We start from the raw sequence: 25,377 nt of genomic DNA, 5'->3' as shown, positions 1-25,377 counted from the left end.
TTTGTGTTAAGTGGAATTGGTGGGTATTCAAGGTGTGGTCTGACGAGTGATTTGTATAGATGTAGCTGTGTTTTGGTGTTTAGTTTTCTAAAGCGACGGAGTTTGGTTAGTTGCAATTTTGCTTTCGTCAATCTTTCTGTAATGTGTTCGTGAATACCGTTTATGGTGATTTTGAGTCCCAGTGTTTTTCCACTTTCTCCATATGGTAGCTGTTGATTATTGATTATGATTGGGTATGAATTTATTTTAGCAATCTATATGATCTTTAGTTTTTGGATGTTGGTTTGGGTTTTCCACTTTCTCTCATAGTTGTTAATTGCTTCAATTTCTCTTCCTATTCTTATAGCCATCATTTGCTTAGATTTCCCTGGATATTGTATTATTTGTGTGATATCGTCTGCGTATGCTATGTAGTCCGACTGTCTTGGGTCTGGTATGTCTGCTATGTATATTGTGTACAGTGTGGGTGAAATGTTGCTGCCTTGTGGGACTCCATTGTGTATATTGAAGGTTTGTCCGGGGTAGTTGTCTATAATAAGTTTGGCTTGTCTGATTTCTAAGAAGTTGCAGAGAAGGGTTGTCATGTTTTTTGGCATTTCAAGCTGAATTATTTTATATTTGAGGCCTTCGTGCCACACTTCAATACGTCCGTGCAGCCCCCCCCCCAAAAAAAAAATCCGTGACGCCTGCTGGACACGCGATGATCCTCCCCATACTGGTCAGATATTACGTGTTAAAGGAATATGCTTCCTATCTTAGGCTATTTTTAAACATTTGCCTCCAGGTGTAATGTTAACCTACATCTATTGAGGATAAAATCTTTCACCTACAAATTGACAATAACACATTTGCTGTAATCAGACATATCTAGTTGCCTCAACAATTGCAACCCCAATTTCAAATTCTGTGGCATTACTAAGTATAGTGAAGTGTCTGGTGCACTCTAAGATTAAGAGAGAAAACGGAGAACTCAGGCGTCCTGATGTGAGAGAAAACGGACTCGTATGATGGGGGACCAAATAAAAAAAGCATAACTACATGTTTTGTTGACTACAGTATTAAGCGTACCCTTTTCATCACTTTGTAATAAACCTAGCCATGCCTATGTGTGTGTATGATATTTACCATAACATTGTATATATATTTAGTGGGTATAAATGGTCGTAAAATGGGAAACTTAGGGTTGGGTCTTGGGTGCCTGGAACCAATTAGAATAAATCCCATAGGTTCTGTACTTTCGTTATCGGCGGGGTCCCAATTAGGCGCTATAACCAAGGGATGACTGTATTGTACTGTATATACTTGTGACACTGGCCAGTTGCTTCTGGTGTTATGGTACAGGGGTACTAAGTGACAGCACTTGGATCCCGCTTCCTCTATCAAGGAATAAACAATTAAAATTTAAATTGAAAAAAATAAACATTCAAATAATGGGACGTAGCGAACCTAAATGGCCCTAGAGCGGGCACAGTCACGTATGCATCGCGTATTCTTATAGTTTGTGCTGCCAGGCGTATGTTATCTAGTGAATTTAGTTAATATTGTACAGTAACAATGGACGTAAGTGCAAACCTGTATTGTACATGTACTAAATGATTACGGGACTAAAATTGTTATGTCTATTGCAAATATAACTTGTTTATACAGGTATTCAAATAAATTACTATCTTATAAGAATCCCTCCAATGTAAATTATATTCACCCAGGTCATTTGGGTGGCAAATTATGAGAAGAGCTTAGTCACTCTTAAGTAATGATAAATAAACACGCAGGCAGGCCTTCAGCGCCAACTGTCAAATCTTATCTCAAATAAATATACAAACAAACGCCAGACATTCTGTCACCTCACCTCCCGCCCCCTCTTCCCACCCTGGTGATTTCTTTATGTTTATTTTATATAATATCTCAGACTAAAGTTAGGATAATATAATTTGCATTGCTGAAATCCTTGCAAGACAGATTAATTTGAATATAAGCGTCATATATTTTGCTCAAGATATAAAAAATGTAGTACATTAGTGTACAATACTGTAGCACATTTTATAAAAAAATTTTCAACTGTATTTTTGGGTAGATTTACATAAATTTCTTCATTTATTTTCATCCATTTACATGCACACACCATACTAAAAGAAACGTAAAAGAAATAAATGACCTTAGTGCAAAGCTGGAGTGCGTACTGCAGGTTGACAATCCCTTATCCGAAATCCTTGGAGCCAGAGGCATTTCGGATTTCAGAATTTTTCGGTTTTCAGAATGGTTAGTTTTTTTTTATGTGTATTAGCCTACCCGGGCACAAGTCACTGACCCACATTGGGACCTGGGGGGCAAAAATATAATAACAATTAAAATAATAATAATAATTCATAGGTCTAGGTCGTGTTTCTCACTTTTTATCTTTTTTTCATTCTTGTATTTCTTTATTATTATTATTATTATTATTTTATTAATACAGTATTATTATTATTATTATTATTATTATAAATGTTATTATTATATTTTATTATTATTATTGTTATCATTATTATTTTATTTTGGTGTATTTTTAAATTAAAAAATTTATTTACTGTGAATAATTATTATTATTATAATTAGTATTACTATTACATTTTCGCCCCCGAGGCCCCAATGTGGGTCCGTGATCTATGCCTGGGTGGGCTAATCCCTGTTTAAAAAAAAAAAAAATTGCTCCAAAGGAGGTCGAGGGTTCGAATCCTGGCTGGTGAGGTCGTTGATTATATCTGCAAAGTCCGCGTATTATATGGACTAAAAATGAAGTATATATATGGTACCTCGTGTTTCATACCAGCTGGATTCGGTAAAATGCTACTGACACCACATACGCGGCACGGGCAGTTCCCAATGAGGTTCACGGCAGCACCATGAGCTCGATGAACAGGCTTTGTGTGAAATATAACTGCCTAGGACTGCTTTTAGTGTCCTTGTGGGTTGGTCGGTACCATTCCCTAGTCCCACCCAGTAGGTCGAGGGTTCGAATCCTGGCTGGTGAGGTCGTTGATTTTATATATATATATATATATATATATATATATATATATATATATATATATATATATATATATATATATATATATATATATATATATATATGCTGATAACCACAAGGAAAGAAGAAAACACGAAGTTCCCAAGCGCTTTCGTGTAATTCACATCTTCAGGGGTGAGTACAGACTAGAGAGAGAAATACAAACCAAGGTGTATATATACAGAGGAGGGTGAGACCAGGTCCACAATGGTCAGGTATTAGGTAATGACCCTACTAATCTTTAAATAGCACACAACGGTTGGTGGTCAGGTCAGATGGTCAGGTGACCCGGCCTTCTCACCTGGTTACAAATCTTCTTAATTACAAAATTGTCCAGCTTGTACATGCCGTTACTCAAATTCATGTTGAATGCTTCGGTATGTTTAATAAGACTAGATTCTATGATGTTCCTACTATCAATTGAATTACATGGTAATATTGGGGAGGCATTATCCTAACTTTAGTCTGAGGTATTATTTATTACTAAACGTTAAAATCTAGTGTTTCACCCAATCATTTCTCAGAGAGGTAGGGGCCAGTGAGCTGGGAAAAGGGGGGGGGTGGATTTGAGTCTATTATTTGAATGGACATTAACCTGGCGACTGTATTTCTCTTAAATATTAATTGTGTGAGCATACCATCATAAAATTTAGATGTTATTTTAACTACAACATAGGTATTGTGTCGGAAAAAGTGGAGTTTGGGGTTCGGGCCATTCTCGATTGGAATTAATCCCTTATGTTCTGTTGTTCCATTTATGCGGATTTCACTTAACGCGGTACCCTGTAGGTTCAATTGACCGCGTAAATCGGGGTACTACTGTATACATACAGTCAACCCTCACTTTACGCGGTCCCACATTCCGCGTTTCCACGTTTACACGGTGCCTTGCCAGAACCCAGGATGCTCACATTCCGCGGTGGGTGTACCCCTTTACAAGGGCGAAGTATAATTTTTTTATTTAGCTCATAAAATTCATACAAGTTATCCGGCCAGAATATAATTTACATTGCTGGAATTCTTACAATTTGATGATCATTTTGAATATAAACATCATAGATTTTGCATTAGACATACAAATTTTAGATATAATGTTTACTTTGAGTAAATATGTTATCTTTTGTGCAAAAGATATGACATTTATATTCAAAATATTCCTGGTCTTACAAGGAATCCAGCAATGTCAATTATATTATCCTAACTTTAGTCTGATTTATTATTTATTACTAAAAAGGTAAACAGTCTGGTAATCCCACACATTCATCTGGAAGAGAGGGTTGGTGGGGGGTGGGTGGAAGGGAGGGAGGGAGGGACCGGCGACCGACCACCTGGCACCAGGGTGTGAAGAATATTTTTTTTTTATTAACTGAAGATATTTGTTTTAGCTCATAAAATTCATACAAATTACCCGGCCAGAATATAATTTCCATTGCTGGAATTCTTACAATTTGATGATCATTTTGAATATAAACATCATATATTTTGCATTAGACATACAAATTTTAGATATAATGTTTACTCTGAGTAAATATGTTATCTTTTGTGCAAAATATATGACATTTATATTCAAAATATTCCTGGTTTTACAAGGAATCCAGCAATGTCAATTATATTATCCTAACTTTAATCTGAGGTATTATTTAATACTAAATGTTAAAATCTAGTTTTTTCACCCAACCTTTCTCTTGAAGGGAGAATTGGTGGGGGGTGGGGGGGGAGGGTTGGGACGGACCGACCAGAACCATCTGGCGGTTGGAAGAGGGGGGGAGGCAAGGTGGGGTACTTTGATTGACAGATCGTGTCGTGAAGAATACTTTTTTTTTTATTAACTGAAGATATTTGTTTTAGCTCATAAAATTCATACAAATTACCCAGCCAGAATATAATTTACATTGCGGGAATTCTTACAATTTGATGATCATTTTGAATATAAACATCATAGATTTTGCATTAGGCATACAAATTTTAGATATAATGTTTACTCTGAGTAAATATGTTATCTTTTGTGCAAAATATATGACATTTGTATTCAAAATATTCCTGGTCTTACAAGGAATCCAGCAATGTCAATTATATTATCCTAACTTTAGTTTGAGGTATTATTTATTACCATACCTGGTTTTCCCCTCAAAATTTCTCAGAGAGGGAAGAGCCAGCGAGAAGAGGGGGAGGGAGATGAGTCCATTATTTGAATGGACATTAACTTGGCGACTGTATTTCTCTATTTCTCTTAAGTATTAATTGTGTGCATGTACCATCATAAAATTAAGATGTTATTTTTACTAGAACATAGATATTGTGTTGGAAAAAGTGGAGTTTGGGGGCAGCTGGTCTCTATTTCATTTAATCCCATATGTTATGTTATTCACTTTACGCGTTTCTCACTTTCCGCGGTACCCTGTGGGTTACATTAACCGCGTAAAGTGAGGGTTGACTGTATATATATATATATATATATATATATATATATATATATATATATATATATATATATATATATATATATATATATATATATATATATATATATATATATATATATATATATTATATATATATATTCTCTCAGTGAAGACGAGCATGGAAGGACGAAAAACAACATCATTCACTAAGTGACTTGAAAGCAGAGGATATTAGTCACTAAAGATCTTCTGTCTTCCTAGATAGAAGATGAGCCGTGGTTGCCATGCTTGGCCAGACTGTATAAAAAATTGCCTAAAACACAATATCTGAGAGACATAAACAAAATAAAAATCACTCGATTTCCTCACCGGTTAAGATATATAAATACCAAATATTAAATCCTTGTGGCACTTAGTATTTCAGCTATTACAACACAAATTTGCGGAGCCTTCTTTGTGTGTAAAATATTTACAGCTGATTCGCCAGGCAAGAAGATGACGGTAGCACTGTGTGATGTGTGTGATGGAGGGTGCGAGAGGGGGTTTTGAGAATTGCAATTAAATGCCAGGTAGTGACGTGTCCTCCTAATATTACATATTAAGTAATTATTAGATGTTTTAATTGCCTGTATGTTGGCCTGGTGAGTTAATGCTAGGCATTTACATACCTAGCTATAAAGCTAGACATCGCATTCTGGATTGAACAAAAATACAAGTCTTCCCACAAGTCAACTCTGAGCTTTGTTATTAAAGCTGGGTTGCCATACATGAATTTTTTTCCTCTTAAAAATGACTATTTCTAGAATGAATGGCATCTGAGTGTCAACTGGGCTCATACACAGATCAAACTTACAGAATTTCTTACATAGCCTTCTAGCCAACCCAACAAGACAGATGTGGGTAATTACAGTGTAATTTACGATACAAAACTTATAATATGACAAAGATAATATCTTTACATGCTTTGAATGTTAAGATATTAAATATTTAACTCACACAGTTATTCTATGACGGCTAGCCGCTACTGTCACCGAAGGTTCTCATATCAATTCGTTTATTTTGAGCCAACATAGATAGTGGGTAGGACATGAAGGATGTCTGTACAGTAATTGCTATGTAATACACAATAACTGACAATATGACACAAAAATGATGTCTCTACATGCTTTGTATGTTAAGAAATTAAATACACTGTACTGTATTTAACTTAAATCTGGCAGGTCGGCTCATATTCTTCGCTACTCACTTTGTATAAAACCAATGTGCATAAGCTCAAATCTACAAATAACATAAAATTACACCATAACTCTTTAGCAAAGTTGCTCTCGGACATTACCAATGATAAATAAATTGTATAGATCCTATGAACTCCTACCTGGTGGGAATTTTGTTCCAGTATAAGCCCATTACATCAATGTTGAAAAATTGTTTGGCTGTAAAGCCTCGACACTGTATCCTGTCCCTCAGCTCTTCAGGAAACATGCAAGCAGCCTCCTGGTCAGCATTTGCAGCTCCCCCAGCCAAGCGTATGTTATGCAGGTTTGCACATTTCCTGAACCTGTCAAACCATACCCAGGTGGCAGTGAAATAAGGAGTATTGAAGGTGGCGGCAGCTTCCTCCCTCAAAGAAAGCCACAGAGACATGGCCTTGTCCATGATCGATGCCTGGCTTAAGGGACAGTTCCTCTACCGACTGTCAACAATCTACACGGCAAACAACCGTTCCATTTTCGCCATCCTCAGGCCAAGCAATCTGGTTACTACCCTCAAAGAAAGAGACAAACACTCGCCAGCAGCTGCCTTATACTGGGCCATGTCCTTTAGGATGGTAGAGATAGTTGAGGGTGACAAGTTCAAGTCTCTACCATTCTTTGTTGGTCCATCACCACTCATATTACGCCTCATCACAGTGAGTTTTACAGTTGACCTCACAGCCTTACGAGCCCTATTAGGGGCAGCACTGGAGGCACTATTAATAATAATAATAATAATAATAATAATAATAATTAACGGTTTATTGAAAGAGCTTGGCAGCCAGAAGGCTGAAAATCTACAGTTACATATTTGGGGAATGGGTTACGAATTACAAATAATATACAAGTGACATAAGTGACACAAATAAGACATATAGTAACTTAGATGGGGATCAGCTCAAAATACAGTTCATTTCAACATAGTGACAGTGTAGGGAGCAGTGTTTACTGGGAGTGAATACACTGATTTATTACATGTTATTGATAATTTTTACAATGGTTGGGACTGGGCTGTTCTTATAGCGATCAGTTCGTGCACGTATGGGCTGGATGCGGTTGTGGTGTCGAACAGCAATTCTCGGACAGGGGATCTCAGGTGGTAGTAGGGGCCGGTGTCGGGGATGGTGTAGAAGCTTCTTACCAAATTTGCAGATGAGGCCGTGGTGATGGTCAGTGAGAGTCGAAAGGGTCAGTGTGTTGAGCGCTTCTTGATATGTGGAGTAGGAAGGGGAGAGAATAATCTTGCATGCCCTCTTTTGCACTTTTTCTAGGTGTTTACGTTGTGTGGCATTTAGGGAGGAAGACCAGGTGGGGAGGCATAGGTGAGCTTGGGAAGTATGAATGTTGTGTATACACTGAGGAGCTCGTGTGCAGGAACTCCGAGGGACTTGAGTCGGCGGAGGAGGTGGAGACGGAAACTGGAGGATTTGACAACTTCACTGACGTGTGGTTTCCAATTTAGTTTGTTGTCTATGGTGACGCCGAGGAGCTTCGTGGAATCTACAACCTGGAGTGTGTTCGGACCTAGGGTAATGGAAGGAGGTGGGACAATGTCGGAGGAGAGGTTGATGTGCATAACCATTGTCTTGGTATGGTTGATGGTGACATGGTTGTTGGTGGCCCAGTTTTGGAGACTGTTCAATAAATCCTGAAGGGCGGTATAGTTGGGAGCGGAATTGTTGACGCTGATCCCAATGGTGGAGTCGTCGACATATTTCCAGCGAGCAGGGGCTTCTCTTAGGGCATCATTGATGAGCATAAGGAAGCAGAGTGGTCCCATCTTGGTGCCTTGGGGGACGCCACAGGTGAGTGACTGAAAGGTGGAGACAGCCCCTCGGAAGCGTACAGCTTGGCGTCGGTCACTGAGGAAGTCTGTAAGCCATGGTATGAGACTTCTCCGAAGCCCGAGGTCAATAGCTTTGTTTATGATTATATTGTGGTCGACTAGGTCGAACGCTTTAGTGAAATCAATGAAGGCGACAGCTACAGACGTTTTTCGTTTCTCGAGATGGCGGTATATGTAATCGAGAAAGCTGACAAGACAGTGAGTGGTGGAGGAAGTTTTCATGTTGCCAAATTGCTGAGGGTCTACGACTCCTGCAATATCAGCATAAGCCCAGTCAAACACAAAACTTTCACAGATTAGGCTGGGTATTGGGGTGATTGCAATAGGTCGTAGCTGATTTAAGGATTGTGGGCTGGTTGACTTGGGCACTGGTGATACATAAGAGGTCTTCCAGTCAGCTGGGCATCTGGCTTGACTGAGAGAAGCATTGATGATGGAGCAGAGGGGTTTAGCAAGCTCCGGGGAGAACTCCTTGAATAGTTTCATTGGTAAGTCAATGGGGGTGGTAGAGCGTTTTAATTTTAGTTTGTCCAGGCGTTTTGCTACGTCAAATTCCTCTACTAAGTCAGTGGGAAGGGGGGCTGGTAGGTAAGCAGGGAGAGTGGTTGTGTCAAGCCGTGGGAGCGTCTGGCATATAGTAGCGAAATGGTTATTTGTTTGCTCAGCTGCGTCAACATTAGTGAGATGGCTAAGGAAGGGGAGGGGGTGTGTCATATTGTTTAGTCCACAGAGTTCTTTAAGCTTACCATACCATTGACTGATGTTGGTCTGCTTCAGGTGTTGTAATTTGGTTGGGTAGTGGGACTTCTTTGCAGTGCGTATTTCGCGGATGACTCTGTTGCGAAGTGACCTGTAGCGGATGTGGTCATTGAGATGAAATGCTCTGTCTCTCTGTTGCATAAGTCTTTTGATCCGAGGTGTGATCCAGGGCAAGTCAGCTGGGTGAGATCTGACGGACTTCTCGGGGAAGAAGTGGTGGTGAGCTTCGGTGGTGGTGTTGGTATAATTTATCCATTTGGTTTCCACGTCATCCACGCTGAGTACTTCCGTCCAGGGATAGTGAACTATCCACTGTCCAAAGAGGCGTACTGCAGAGTCAGTAATCGGCCTGTAGGTTTTGATGTAGGGTCTCTGTACTTGAGTGGGAGTGGCAGCAGGGGACCAGAGCACTGATAAGTGTGTGCTACACCCGACAGGAGGCAGTGGTTGAGGAGGTTGGTACTGGTCCGCTAAGTCAGTTGCATGATGGCACAACACAAACAGTCGGGAATAATGAAAAAACACAAAGTACAGTCGACCCTCGTTAATTCGGACCCCTTTAATCCGGATTTCGGATAATTCGGACAAAATCTGAACTTTTTTTTTTTTTTTTTTTTTTAGATTTGTAGGAATATTACCTACGCGGACCTTAAGCTAAAATGCTGGTCCACCCACTGCTGGGATAAAACACCAGCGTCTTTTTGGTTAAATGTAACATCTCCACCACTAGTGTGGGGGGGGGGGGGATGCAACTTTTAGCTTCAGACATGAAAAATATTTACCATTTACTGCCAGTAAACAATGGAAACGTAAAATATGTACCAATTACTAATGAAAATTTGTGCAGTTCCTTCAGCAAATGAAGCTCACCAACTTACAATAGGCTAAATTATCTTACAATGTGTTTTCAGTTGTCTATGTTGAAGTTCTTAGCACAGGCTAACTTATCGTATCATATACGGTATCACAGTTCTCATTGATCTACAAAAAATACCGGTAATAAAAACCTTTTCGATATTTCACACTTTATATAATACCCGGTAATCTACTTCAACCTCCTATTGTTTACAACGACGCATGACGCACCACCAGCTGTTGAGTATCAGCTAGACGGTACATGTGTTTTTCGAATCGTTTTCAGTTAAAAAACTGTTACATCACATGTATATTTTACCTTAACTGTGCCTGAATGAATATATTCTTGGAAATAAATAGTAGTTTTGCTGAAACGTGATGTATTTTAATGTAAAATAGGATAAAATACATAACGAAAACAAAAGATTTTACCTAACCTTCCGATGTTCAAGAGAAGTTACTCGTTTTTTTAATAGTTTTTGGTTAAAATACTGTTATATTACAATGGTATTCTATTCATACTGTGCTTGATATAATGCATTCACGGAAATGTAATATTTTTGCTGAAATGACATACGTATTACAGTGGAAAGTGGGATAAAATCGTGACGAAAACAATGACTTTCGCTTTCTTTCGTTCAAATGATGTTACTGTAATCGCTTTTCGATTGGTTTTCAGTTAAAAAACTGTTGTATTCCAATAATATTCTATCCTAATTGACTTGAATAAATACTACAATACAGTGGTCCCTCGGTTAACGAGCGCCTCGGTTAACGAGATTTCGGTTAACGAGCTGCCTCCCATAAGATTCTTAAATTCAGTTAACGAGCAACCCCTCGGTTAACGAGTTTCTTACGAGCCGACCTCAACATGTTTTCACTTGCACTGGCCGGTCAACCAGCTGTAGTATTAGTCCGCCAATACATAAACCGGCTCTAGGGCTTAAATTCCTTACTATTTTAGTATATATCACGAAGTTTATACTATTCAATAATTTTAAAAGTTTAATATTCAATTTTTTTTTCATTTTAACAATTATTGAACATAATTGAAGGTAAAGTGACTAGTTTAATGCGCGGCATCCAGCCTCTTAACACAGCAAACAGGCGTTAGTCTCTCTCTGTTTTCAGTGGAGGTAACATCTTGCTTGAGACTCTCTTCAACTAAATGCTTTTTTCTGTGTTTTCAAGCAAATTATTGGTCATTTTGAAATTTATTTTACATATTGACAATATATAGCGCAGTGCAGTGTTATTTTAAAGAAAATATTCTTTATTTACAACAAGTTTAACTTTGAAAAGCACGTGTTGACATTGTTTGAATCCAGCATGGGGCCTAAGAGATCAAGAAAAGCTATTTCAATCCAAACCAAGCAGGAAATCATAAAAAACATGAACAAGGCATTAGAACAAATGTGCTATGCAAAGAATATGGCATGTCGACATCAACTGTGTCGACAATTCTTGCACAGAAAGACAAATTTAAAGAAGTGAAAGTGAGAGACAAATTTACAAGAGTGTTTAAAAGTAGATCCCTAATTGCAGAAACTGAGAGGTTACTTATCATCTGGATTAGGGAAAAACAGATGAAAGGTGATTCAGTTTCTACTGAATTCATTTGTGAAAGAGCCAGGGAGATTTATGAACATTTAAAGGCAGATCAACCTGGTTCTTTAGGCACAGAATTTGAAGATTTTCGGGCCAGCAAAGGCTGGTTCGAAAAATTTAAGAAAAAAAGTGACATTTTCAGTGTTGTTAGGCATGGTGAAGCTGCTAGTGCTGATAAAGAAGGGGCAGCAAAGTTTTTAGATGAATTTAAAAAACTGATGGAAGAAGAAAATTATCTTCCACAGCAAGTGTTCAATGTGGTTGAAACTGGGCTGTTCTGGAAAAAGATGCCCAAAAGAACATTCATCACCAGAGATGAAGCCTCTTTACTTGGGCATAAACCCATGAAAGACCGTTTCACTCTATTGCTTGGTGCCAATGCTTCAGGGGATTTCCGACTTAAGCCTATGCTTGTCTACCACTCTGAAAACCCCAGGGTGTTCAAGCAACAGAAAGTGGTAAGAACAAAGCTTGGAGTTTATTGGAAGTCTAACCGTAAGGCATGGGTGACAAGACAGCTCTTTACTGAATGGGCTATTGATGTGTTTGGCCCTTCTGTCAAGAGCTACCTAACCACCAATAAACTCCCTTTAAAGGCTCTTCTCCTCATGGATAATGCTCCTGGTCATGACCCTGACCTTGCCAGAAATTTGGAGTATCAATTTGACTTTGTGAAAGTGTTGTTTTTGCCTCCAAACACTACATCAATCATACAGCCAATGGACCAGAATGTAATCAGCAACTTCAAGAAGTTGTACATGAAGAAAATGTTTAGGAGGTGTCATCAGGCAACTTCCAATGATCCTGAACTAACACTGAAACATTTCTGGAAGACACAATTCAACATTCTGGAGGCTGTAAAATTGATTGTGTCATCATGGCAAGAAGTCTCCACTAGATCCCTCAATTCTTCATGGAAAGCACTGTGGCCATCAGTAGTCCATGATTTTGAGGGATTTGAGGAAGAAACAGAGTTGGACCAGGAGATTGTGTCCATTGGTCAGTCATTGGGCCTTGAAGTGGAGGAGGAGGGTGTGGAAGAGCTTGTGATGTCTCATGAGGAGGAACTTACTCCTCATGACTTGAAGCAACTGGATGAGATGTTACAGGTAGAGGCTGACAGTGGTGAGGAGGAAATTGAAAGTGATGACCATATGTCAGCTAAACAGTTGAAAGATGTGATTTACTACTGGGAGAAGTTCAGGGAACTGGCTTCAAAGCACCCAGAAGTGGAAAAAACTGAACTAACTTTGTGTCATGTTGAGGACTCAGTGGTCTCCTTCTTTAAACATAAGTTAATGGTGAGGAGGACAGATGCCCCACAGACCACAATTGACACTTTTTTCAGTAAAAGGCAGAGGGAACAAGATGCTATCCCTCAGCCTTCCACTTCAAGAAGGAGAGAGGATGTTCATGGTGGAGAATCTGTCAGTCTAGAGGTTCCTGACATTTTCATGGAAGGTGACTCACCTTCCAAGAAGCAGTAAAATGCTTCTCCTCCACCTACACTTCCTTCTCTTCTCCCTTCTCCTCCCACTACAAATGCACATCATCATCATCATCCAGGAGCCTTCTACATACACACCTCAAAGTAAGTGAACTTTTCTACCATTTTTGTTGAATTTAGGCAATTTTCAGTGAGCTGGAACCAATTACCCAAAAACCCATTGAAACAATGGTTTCGGTTAACGAGCAACCTGCTGGAACGGATTGTGCTCGTTAACCGAGGGACCACTGTACCATATTTCTGAATATTTTCATTAAAATCCATCCAAATCATTTTCCTTGTCATCGTCTGCAGCACCAAACAGCTTCTCCCAGTCCTCTCCTTAAACAGGGCTGGAGGGTACGTGTTTTTCTAATCGTTTTCAGTTAAAAAACTGTTACATCACACATATATTTTACCTAAACTGCGCCTGAAAGAATATATTCTCGGAAATAAATACAGTATTACCCCGCTTTACGCGGTTTCACTTAACGCGATTTCTCATATACGCGGTGCCTCGCCAGAACCGAACTTTCACTTAACTCGGTTCATTTCCTCATATACGCGGTGAAGTATAATTTTTTTTTTTATTTAGCTCATAAAATTCATACAAATTACCTGGCCAGAATATAATTTACATTGCTGGAATTCTTACAATATGATGATCATTTTGAATTAAAACATCATAGATTTTGCATTAGACATACAAATTTTAGATATAATGTTTACTCTGAGTAAATATGTTATCTTTTGTGCAAAATATATGACTTTATATTCAAAATATTCCTGGTCTTACAAGGAATCCAGCAATGTCAATTATATTATCCTAACTTTAATCTGAGGTATTATTTAATACTAAATGTTAAAATCTAGTTTTTCACCCATTTCTCTTGTAGGGAGGGTTGGTGGGGGGTGGGGGGGGGAGGGTTGGGACGGACCGACCATCTGGCGCGGTTGGAAGAGGGGGGGAGGCAAGGTGGGGTACATTGATTGACAGATAGTGTCGTGAAGAACACTAGCGTAGCTAGGGGGGGGCGGTCCGCCCCGGGCGGCTCTTTTGGGGGGCGGCACTTTTGGGTCTGCTCATCACCCATATCTGCAGCTACTGGAGACGTTAATCCATCCCTTTGTATCGGTGGCAAGTTAATCCTTGTCGTGTCTGACCTAACACCTGACCCACATCTGTCTCCTACTATTCAGAACGAGTTTATAGAAATTTTGGGAGAAAACGTAAGAAGCAAAGTCATCAAGCAAGTAAAAGAAGCAAAGTACTTTTCCAAGATATTCGACAGCACTCCTGATATTTCACATAAGGATCAAACGAGCCAAGTTTTACGCTATGTTATGATCGATGGAGATAAAGTGAAGGTTGTGGAATCATTTGTCGATTTCATTGAAACAAAAGGTAAAACCGCCGAGAATATTTCAATGATGATTTTGGAAAAATTAGAGAAAGATGGAATTGGTATTCAAAATTGTAGAGGGCAAGCATATGATAATGCAGCGGTGATGGCTGGTGTTCATACTGGTGTTCAGAAACATATCAAGGAAATTAATAAAAAAGCAGAATTTGTCGCTTGTACAAATCACTCGCTGAATTTGGCGGGTGTTCATGCAGCTTCTGTTGCTGTGAATTCTGTTACCTTTTTTGGATGTGTGGAACGTTTGTTTGTATTTTTTTCTTCATCAACCCATCGCTGGGATGTTCTAACTTCAGTCACTGGTCAAAGTGTCAAGCGCATAATAGAAACTCGGTGGAGTGCGAGGGGAGAAGCTGTAAGTGTTGTAAAGAAACATTTCTCAAAAATCTTAAGTGCCCTAGAAAAGTTAACTGGTGAAGAAGAAAATACAGCTACCAGGGCAGATGCTGGTGTTCTACTTGGTGCGTTGCAATCATTTTCCTTTTTGTGCTTTCTTGGCCTGTGGGGACCCGTCCTTCTAGAAATTAACGACACACAGACTTACCTCCAAACCAAGGGCTTGAACATACAACAATGTGATATAAAACTCAGGGCATTAGAAACATTTCTAGTTGAAAACAGGGACAAGCTAGTGAGTAATGGAGTTAACTATGCCAAAGAAATTTGCAATGATCTGGGGATAGTCATGGAGCGTCAGCGTCGACCCAAAAAGAAGAAACAAATGTTTGGTGAAGGATCACGAGATGCTGAATTGCCATGCGACATTGAATTGAGGAGAGAAATGTTTTCTTCGCTGGACAGAGTGATCCAAGAAATAACTTTGAGATTTCAACAGCTTCATGAACTTGCTGAGAAATATGCCTTCCTTACCCCCATTGAATCTTTTGGATGATAAATATGAGTGTCAAATAGATCACGATCACGACGACATTGATAAAAAGGAGTTCCTCGTTCAGAGAAAAAGACTTCAGAATTTTGTTGCTGTTGCTGCTATAACTATTAAAGACAGAATACAGACGTGGAAAGAAGGCCCCCTTGAACTTTTGCAGTTTATTCAAAGGTATAACCTTGAGAACTCGGTTTCAAATATAGTAATAATGCTGAGGATTTTCCTCACAATTGCTGTTAGTGTTGCTACCTGTGAGAGGAGTTTTTCGAAACTAAAACTGATCAAGAATTACTTAAGATCTACTATGAGCACCTTGCGGTTGAGAAATCTTGCCATACTGTCTATAGAGCGACAATTGACAGATGAAATAGTTTTTGACAATGTCATTGAAGAATTTGCCAACAAAAAACAAGAAAAGTTACTTTGTAGAAAGTTGTAGTTTTCATTTCAGAAATAAAGATGGTCCTAATTTTTTACACTTTTTTACTTTTTTCCCTATCCTATATGTCGTTTTTGCTTTTTGCTTAACTGTTATTTATAAAGTTTAAGTATGTTTGGGGTGTATTTAAAGCATACTATATTTGAGTATGTGAAAGTAAAGTTGTAGTTTTAATTTCAGAAATAAAGATGGTCCTAATTTTTTACACTTTTTTTACTTTTTTCCCTATCCTATATGTCGTTTTTGCTTTTTGTTTGTTACTTATAAAGTTTAAGTATGTTTGGTGTGTATTTAAAGCATACTATATTTGAGTATGTGAAAGTACAGTAATATTATAATGGTACACAAACTATTTAATATATATATATATATATAAGAGTGAGTCACTGTGCAATATGTATTTTTTGTGGGGGCACGGGGGGGGGGGCGGCAAACTCAAGAGGGCCGCCCAGGCATGCCTCATACATACTGGTGAAAATATTTTTATTTTGCTGTTGCTGAAGATATTTGTTTTAGCTCATAAAATTCATCTTCCGGTCTACCTGGCAGAAACCGTTGCATTGCTTTAGGTGTTTGATGATCATTTTGAATATAAACATCATAGTTTTATTTAGACATACAAATTACTGAATACTGATGAAGCCCTTAACGATAGCGGTTAGTACTGGGAATGCCGTGATTAACCAAAAATCCGATAATACTTTTGCTTTTGAAAACCCCTGGCCCCCCATGTCCTTATTTACCGTATATACCTGTGTGTAGTTCGAGTTTTTAAGACCAAATTATTTTGCAAAAAATTGGGGGTCGACCTCTAAAAGGGTAATAGTTTCGTTAGGTTGAAAAATATTTACCAGTAACTACCAGTAAACAATGGAAACGACGCACCAACGCACCACCAGCTGTAAGTGTCGGTACAGTCGCCAGGGCAGTCTCTTGCGTCTTCATAGCTAGCCCTAAGTAGCCAAATCCATGGTATGGTATACACAGGACGATGTAAAACAAAGTATTTCATTTGTTAAAATTTATTTATAGATACTGTACATAAATTTTTGTTCATTACATTTGAAACATCAATCTTTGTTAATTAAATTTGATACAAAAGAAAACTACGATACCGTATTTTCATTAAAATATTACATCACAAGTATATTTTACCATAACTGTGACTAAATGAATATATTCTCAGAAATAAATATGGAAATGTAATATTTTGGCTGAAATGACGTACATATTACTGCACAGTGGAAAGTGGGATAAAATTATGAAAACAATGACTTTCGCTTTCTTTTGTTGCTCAAAAGATTTTACCGTAATCGCTTTTCGAATGGTTTTCAGTTAAAAAACTGTTGTACTCGTACTGTATTACAATAATATTCTATCCTATCATTAGCCTTATAATCCCACAACTGAAAACCATTCGAAAAGCGATTACGGCAACATCTTTTGAACGAAAGAAAGAGAGTCATTGCTTAGCGTCACAATTTTATTCCACTTTCCACTGTAATACGTACATCATTTCAGCAAAAATATTACATTTCTTTGTTCTCAGAAGTAATTGGTAGTTTTGTTGAAACGTAATGTACAGTATTTAATATTAAAATGCAAAAATAGCTATAAAAACAATTAATACACCCGAAATATACTGGCTGGCATCTCCACTCGTCCCTGCTCCTGCTCCCGCGTCCAAGGTCACCTCACCACTCCTCCCAACTCGTTCCCTCCTCACCGTCACTACTGCCGACAACAAACACAAATGTTTTGTGAATAACTGCACCTCCACTTCCTATGTACAGTACTTGTACTGAACTGTACTGTGCTGTGCATTTTTACAAACAATAAACATGGCAAGAAAAGCTATTAAAAAAAAGAGATAAGAATTTCACTTTACTGTACCGTACCTCTCCTCAGCGACAGGGCGGGGGTTATCGGGCTCATCGTCACTCAATTCCATAACAGGTGGTGAAGTGGGGGCGACTGTGGATTCAGCTGCATCCTCACCGCCGCCAGCGATTGATGGTGTTGAATCTCTCCTTCGGTAACCAAAGAACATGGTGATGGGGAGTTGTCGTCTCTTTCTTTTCATTTCTCCCATGATGTTTTTGTATGGAACAAAAGCATCATCCATCCCTCGCATGAATTTCAGGGCACGCACCATGGAGGGGTCCATACTATAGGCCAGGTTTTTCAGTGCCTCAATCATCCTGGTCATCTCCCCCAACTTCTCCAACGTTATTTCTTGGTGCTCTTCCTCATCCTCTTTCCCTTTCGCTTCCTCTTCCTCTTCCTTGCCTGAGTCTACTAACTCCTGTAGATCCTCCTCGGTCAGCTCAATGTAGTGTTCTTCGATTAGCTCCCTAATCTCGTCCTCTGCCATGTCCTGGAAGCCTTCAACAGCCACTTTCCTCGACAGTGCCAGGGTCTTTTTCACCGCCTCTGCGATGGCTTCGTCAGGAGAAAATCCAGTGAAATCTTTCACACATTCAGGCCACAGTGATTTCCAGCAGGCATTCACTGTCTCAGGCTTCACATCCTTGAAAGATTCAGCCACCAAAGATAAGCAGCCGGCAATGTTGAAGTTCTTCCAGTACTGAAGCACATCCAGGTTTTGATCATGGTCTAAAGCTGAGTGCAGTCTGGCCATCACACGTTTACTGTAGTTAGCCTTGAACGTCTTGATAACTCCCTGGTCCATTGGCTGGATAAGTGCAGTGGTGTTGGGTGGAAGGAACAACACTTGTACCTTTTCATGCAGCACCTCCACTGGCTGTGGATGACCAGGAGCATTGCCGAGGATTAGCAGGATCTTGAACTCCAATCCTTTCTGGTGCAGGTAGCGTTCGACCTCTGGCAGGAAACAATGGTGGAACCAGTTGAGAAACAGGTCGCTCGTTGTCCAGGCCTTCTTATTGTACATCCAGAAAACAGGCAGCAAGCTCATGTCGCGGTGTTTGAATGCACGCGGTTTCTTAGACTTGTATATGAAGCCTGGGCGAATGAGGTGACCCGCAGCATTGCCACAAAATAGCACGGTGCACCTGTCCTTGGCTGCCTTGAATCCTGGTGCACGGCGTTCTTCTTGGGCGATGAAAGTGCGCTGTGGCGTCTTTTTCCAGAACAAACCTGTTGGAAAAGAAAATACAGCTAGACCCCGACTTACGACGGGGTTAGGGACCCAAATCCAGGTCGTAAGTCCGACATGGTCGTAAGTCCGACATAGATAAAAATAAAAATAAAAATAAAAAAAATAAAAAATAAAAAAATAAAAAAAAAAAAAAAAATTCAAAAATTTTTTTTTCAAAAGAAATTAAAAAATCTACAATGAAATACAGTACACTAACGTAAAAAATAATGAGGAATGGATACAGTACAGTAAAAGTAATAAATAATGACGAATGGATACAGTGTGACTGAGCACTTACCTTAAATGTAGTCAGCTGAATGCACACAGAGCCCCCATAATTTTCTATTTACAGGATACATGGAGACTATTAATTGGAAGAAGCAGAAGAGGAGACAGGGCTGGGTGGGTCATCAATGTCGCTTCCTTCAGACAGGTTTATGTACAGGGGTAACTTGCTGGTTGAAGGTATTGGATCATCTTGAGGGAGTGAAGAGGCAGCACTGGTGGGGCGTGAGGAGCCAGTACTGGGGGACTTCTTGAAATAGATGTCCAATTTAGACTGCACAGTTTGCTTTTTCTTTTCATTATAAACTTATCTGTAGCAAGCAAGTGCATCTTGGATCATTCTGTCAACTTTGGCATAACGCTCATAATTTTGATCCATGTCATCAAACATTTGCATTCCTTTATTAATTGTAGCAAATGCCTCTGCCATATGTTTCACTGAAAACTTTTTGGGGGGTGCAGGCTCTTCTTCTACATTTTGTCTCTCTTGTTCCTCTGCAACTTTCTGTGCATCTAGTTCAATAAGATCCTCGTTACTGAGCTCTTCTGCTACACTTTCAACAAACTGTCCACTATCTTGTTACTAATATCCAAAATAACTTCATTTTCATTAAATCCTTTGAAACTGTGCACATATCTTTTCAGGATTTTCTTCCATATTCCATTCATGCAATGTTTTGTAACCTGATCCCAAGCTGTACTAATGTTCTTTATACATGACAAAATGTTGTACTCCTTCCAAAACTGTCTGAGCGTTTTTTCACCTTCAGTAGCAGCAACAGCCTGAGCGAAGGTCGTGCGTAAATAATACGCTTTAAAGGCAGCAATAGCACCTTGATCCATGGGTTGGATGATAGAGGTAGTGTTAGGTGGAATGTACACTACCTTAACATCAGGGTGCATGTCGTCCAGGTGTGGTGGGTGTCCCGGAGCATTATCCAAAATCAGTAAAATCTTGAATGGAATCCTTTGTTGCAGACAATACTCCTTGGCTCGTGGAATGAAACAAGTCATGAACCAATCCTCAAACAGTACTAGGGTCATCCAGGCTTTCTTGTTACTGCGATAAAACACTGGCAGTGTGTGCTTGCTGACATGTTTAAAAGCCCTGGGGTTCTCTGAATGATAGATCATGAAGGGCTTTAGCTTGAAACCAGCAACATTCCCCCCCAACAGAAGTGTAATTCTGTCCTTGAATGCCTTGAATCGGGCATTTTTTTTGCCTCTTTGTGGATGTATGTCCGCTCAGGCATGCGTTTCCACAATAATCCAGTCTCATCCACATTGAATATTTGCTCAGGCAAATAATTCCCTTCCACAATCACATCATCTAACTCCTCCTTAAAAGCTTCGGCAGCACCAACATCGGCACTAGCTGCCTCTCCACTCACCTTAACATTGTGTAGACTGTAGCGTTTTTAAATCTATCAAACCACCCATGACTTCCTGTAAAGGTTTGATCACATTCATCTCCTGCCTGCTCCTTCAGGCTTTGGAACAGGCTTCTTGCTTTAGCCTGTATGGTTAGAACACTTAAGGGTACACGCTTCTGTATCTGGTCTTCTATCCATATCACCAATAATTTTTCCATATCGTGGATAGGACCTTGTCTTTTCTTTGATATTATAGTTCCCTTTATAGGTGTTGTTCCTTTCACTACTTCACGAATACGTTCCTTGTCCTTCAGAATAGTGGATATAGTCGAGTGTGAGAAACCTAGGTCGCGTGAGATTGTTGCTACTGTTTTTCCATTCTCATACTGTGTTATTATCTTCAGTTTCATCTCAAAAGTAATTGCCTGTCTCCTTTTCCTTGGAGCACCACCAGCACTCTCACTTTTACGCTTTCCAGTCATTATAAAGTCAATTAAATACGATAATAACGAAAGTTCACAGCGCGATCAGTATAGGATACGATAGCCAAACACAAACAAAGCGCTCCACTGAGTGAGTGTACCCACGAGGCGACCCAAGACACCCCTCCCTCTCGCCCGGGACGGAAACGTTTCGGTATAGAAAATGCGCGCGTCATTTGAAAAAATTTTTGGTCACGACGGTCACAGTCGTATGTCCCGTATGGACGTACGGTCAAAGCAGGTCGTAAGTACCAATGGACGTAAGTCCACGTAGTCATAAGTCGGGGTCTAGCTGTACTGTACTCGTAGTACACCCTGTACTATTATACATACAGTATACGGTATCAAAATTGGTATAAAAATATTACACCACACTGTATGGTAAATCACTACGGAATAAAAATATAAAAGCTACTGTATAAAACTCAGACGCATTTATCCCGTTTTCTCTTACAACACAATACAGTACGTACAGTACAACAGGTATTTGAGCACTTTTAAGGTTAAATGCACAGTAGTAATTTATTGTCTTACCTGTTTCGTCCATATTCCAAACTTGTTCTGGCTTGTAACCCTGCTCCTCGAGTATTGCTTTCGACTCTGCTGGGAAAGTTTTTGCAGCCATGGTGTCTGCTGACACAGCCTCCCCAGTCATCTTCACATTCTTCAGGCCAAATCGACGCTTGAAATTGTCAAACCACCCCTTGCTGGTTTGGAAAGGTGTCGGAGGTGTCTGAGGTGTCTCGGGTGTGGGGGTAGCAGCACTGGTACTGGGTACGGGTTCCTTAGCTGCAGGCGTGAAGCGTGTGTGTAGAGACTTAGCTTTCTCCCGGATAAGGATAGAGTCCACTACTACACCTTTCCGGTGCTGGTCCTCTATCCACAAAAACAAGGCATTCTCCATCTTCACCATTGCCTTCTCCCTCACTTGGCTGACATGCTTAGCACTGCGTGGAGCACTGGCACTTACAGCATCACAGATATCTTTTTCCTTTTTCTTGATGGTACGTACAGTGCTTTCGTTCACGTTGTACAGTCGCCCAACAGCAGCGAACGACATTCCCTCCCTTAACTTATTCAACAACTCCACCTTCTCCTGCAGAGTCATCACTTTCTTCTGGCGCTTAGGGGTGGCTCCAGCTGGTGTCTTTGATGCTGTTTTAGGGGCCATGGTAAATATGGGTAGCAAGTGTAGCAACTACAATCCTGATGTCAACACAAGCGTGGTTACAGCGAGACTGAGTGAGAGAGCGGTGCGGCGTGACGCGCTATGCGTGTGTGAGGTTGCGGGAGCGGGCGGTGTCCCGTGTTCGGTGCCGCGCGCGAGTTGAATGGCGCGCGATTTGAATGTACTTCAATTACTTCAATGTACAGAATATTCCTCCGGCGGGGCAATCCACGTATTTGCGAATCCGTGAATGCTAAACCTGCGTATGTGAAGGGCCGACTGTATAATGTTTACTCTGAGTAAATATGTTATCTTTTGTGCAAAATATATGACATTTATATTCAAAATATTCCTGGTCTTACAAGGAATCCAGCAATGTCAATTATATTATCCTAACTTTAGTTTGAGGTGTTATTTATTAAAATCTAGTGGTTTCCCCCCAAAATTTCTCAGAGAGGGAAGAGCCAGCAGTGTAGTGTGAGAAGAGGGGGAGGGAGTTGAGTCCATTATTTGAATGGACATTAACTTGGCGACTGTATTTTTCTATTTCTCTTAAGTATTAATTGTGTGCATGTACCATCATAAAATTAAGATGTTATTTTTACTAGAACATAGGTATTGTGTCGGAAAAAGTAGAGTTTGGGGGTCGGGCCAGTCTCTTTTGGAATTAATCCCATATGTTCTGTTGTTCCATTTACCGTATATCTCGGCCTATAAGGCGTCGTGGTGCATAAGACGGCCCCCCCAAATTTCCATTTAAAAAGTAGCTTTTGAGCTCTATTCGCTGTATAAGACCAGTACCCCAAATGTGACACTTACCCACTGACTCAGTAGTCCTTTACCAACCATCCTTGGTTTTTTAAAATAAGGCCAATTCACTTCAAGTAATGTCATCAAATGTTACCCGCTGGTGTAGTGTAAACACTAGTGACGTCACTGAAGCGTCTGCTATTTACCGGTAACTGGAACTAATGTCTGTGTCGTGTAAAATTTTTCCATTTACAGTACTTGATATATATATATATATATATATATATATATATATATATATATATATATATATATATATATATATATATATATATATATATATATATATATATATATATATATATATATATATATATATACACCTAGACCCCGACTTACGACTACGTGGACTTACGACCGTCTCAGATATAGATAAAAAAAAAATAAATAAATAAAAAAATAAATAAAAAAATAAATTTTTTTTAAATGACACACGCATTTTCTATACTGAAACGTTTCCAGTTAATGTAGTCTCCATGTATAATTAGAAAATTATGGGGGCCCCATGTGCATTCAGCTGACTACATTAAAGGTTAAGTGCTCAGTCACACTGTATCCATTCCTTATTATTTATTACTTTCACTGTACTGTATCCATTCATCATTATTCATTACTTTTACTGTACTGTATTTCATTGTAGATTTTTTATCTATGTCGGACTTACGACCATATCGGACTTACGACCTGGATTTGGGTCCCTAACCCCGTCGTAAGTCGGGGTCTAGGTGTATATATATATATATATATATATATATATATATATATATATATATATATATATATATATATATATATATACATATATATATATATATATATATATACATACATACATACATACTACATCCTTGACCACCGAAGGGTCAAGACGTACCTGGCGCTCCTCTCGGAGCAGCCAGGTCAACTGTTAAGTTGGCCCATACCAACCCCCTCCCCTGAACCACTTCTCCCCACCGGAGTATCAACAGGTTCTCGCCAGAAGTTACAATTTCATTTGGGAAAGGAATGGAACCAGTGTTAAACAGAGGTGAACATTGGTGAACAGTGCTTGAGTCAGTGAGAACAACTCAACAGTAAAAGTCGTATTCAAGTTAACCTTCACACAGTGAGGTCCCAGGTACCCAGTGATAACGGCCCGTGAGACCCAACAACCGGCGATGTGTTAATCCGTCTACGATAGGAAGGCCTGGGGCCACACCTCACTCATATAACACCATCTGTGAGGGAATTACTACACCACGTCAAGTTCCTCATAACACCATCTGTGAGGGAATTACTACACCGCGTGATGCCCCTCATAACACCATCTGTGAGGGAGTTACTACACCACGTCAAGTCCCTCATAACACCATCTGTGAGGGAATTACTACACCACGTGAGGTCCCTCATAACACCATCTGTGAGGGAATTACTACACCACGTGATGCCCCTCATAACACCATCTGTGAGGGAATTACTACACCACGTCAGGTCCCTCATAACACCATCTGTGAGGGAATTACTACACCACGTCAGGTCCCTCATAACACCATCTGTGAGGGAATTCGTACACCATGTGATGCCCCTCATAACACCATCTGTGAGGGAGTTACTACACCACGTGAGGCCCCTCGTAACACCATCTATGAGGGAACTACTACACCACGTGAGGCCCCTCATAACACCATCTGTGAGGGAATTACTACACGTGAGGCCCCTCATAACAGCATCAGTGAGGGAATTACTACACCACATCAGGTCCCTCCTAACACCATCTGGGAGAGAGTTACTACACTACGTGTTTGCTGTTCAACACCTACATTAATCTGAATATTCACTGTATGTTCCTTTACCTTTCTCTAATGAAGGCTTTTGTTAAACCACCAATGTATGTAATAAGTCATTTATGTCCAATGTATATTTTCAGCCTTCGGGCTGCAGAACTTTTTCAATAAACCGTTAATTATTATTATTATTATTATTATTATTATTATTACATACATACATACATACATACATACATACATACATACATACATACATATATATATATATACATATATATATATATATATATATATATATATATATATATATATATATATATATATATATATATATATATATATATATATACATATATATATCTTGATAA

The 25,377-nt window shown here is 39.4% G+C and overlaps 1 protein-coding gene across 1 annotated transcript; it reads right to left on the bottom strand.

Annotated features, from left to right (window-relative positions):
• Nucleotides 1-18,391: 18,391 nt before the first annotated feature.
• On the bottom strand, nt 18,392-22,436 carry LOC121869272 (tigger transposable element-derived protein 1-like). The gene is made up of 3 exons (XM_042370519.1): nt 21,800-22,436; nt 18,593-19,124; nt 18,392-18,446 (listed from the first exon to the last, which is right to left on the bottom strand). Exons 1-3 carry the CDS (start codon nt 22,434-22,436, stop codon nt 18,392-18,394), a joined length of 1,224 nt encoding a protein of 407 aa, XP_042226453.1.
• Between the last annotated feature and the right edge of the window lie 2,941 nt (nt 22,437-25,377).

Source organism: Homarus americanus, unplaced genomic scaffold (assembly GCF_018991925.1).
Source record: "Homarus americanus isolate GMGI-L3 unplaced genomic scaffold, GMGI_Hamer_2.0 scaffold36734, whole genome shotgun sequence".
NCBI classification, from domain to species: Eukaryota; Metazoa; Arthropoda; class Malacostraca; order Decapoda; family Nephropidae; genus Homarus; species Homarus americanus.
The sequence above is the reverse complement of the archived record's forward strand: the minus strand, read 5'-3'. Positions and strand labels throughout refer to the sequence as shown.

Coding starts and splice junctions, on each gene's coding strand:
- LOC121869272 (XM_042370519.1), bottom strand. CDS start 22,436: ATGGCCCCTAAAACAGCATCAAAGACACCAGCTGGAGCCACCCCTAAG. Junction 19,125..21,799: donor TTGGAATATGGACGAAACAG/GTAAGACAATAA, acceptor CTTTTCCAACAG/GTTTGTTCTGGAAAAAGACG. Junction 18,447..18,592: donor CAAAACCTGGATGTGCTTCA/GTACTGGAAGAA, acceptor CTCCTGACGAAG/CCATCGCAGAGGCGGTGAAA.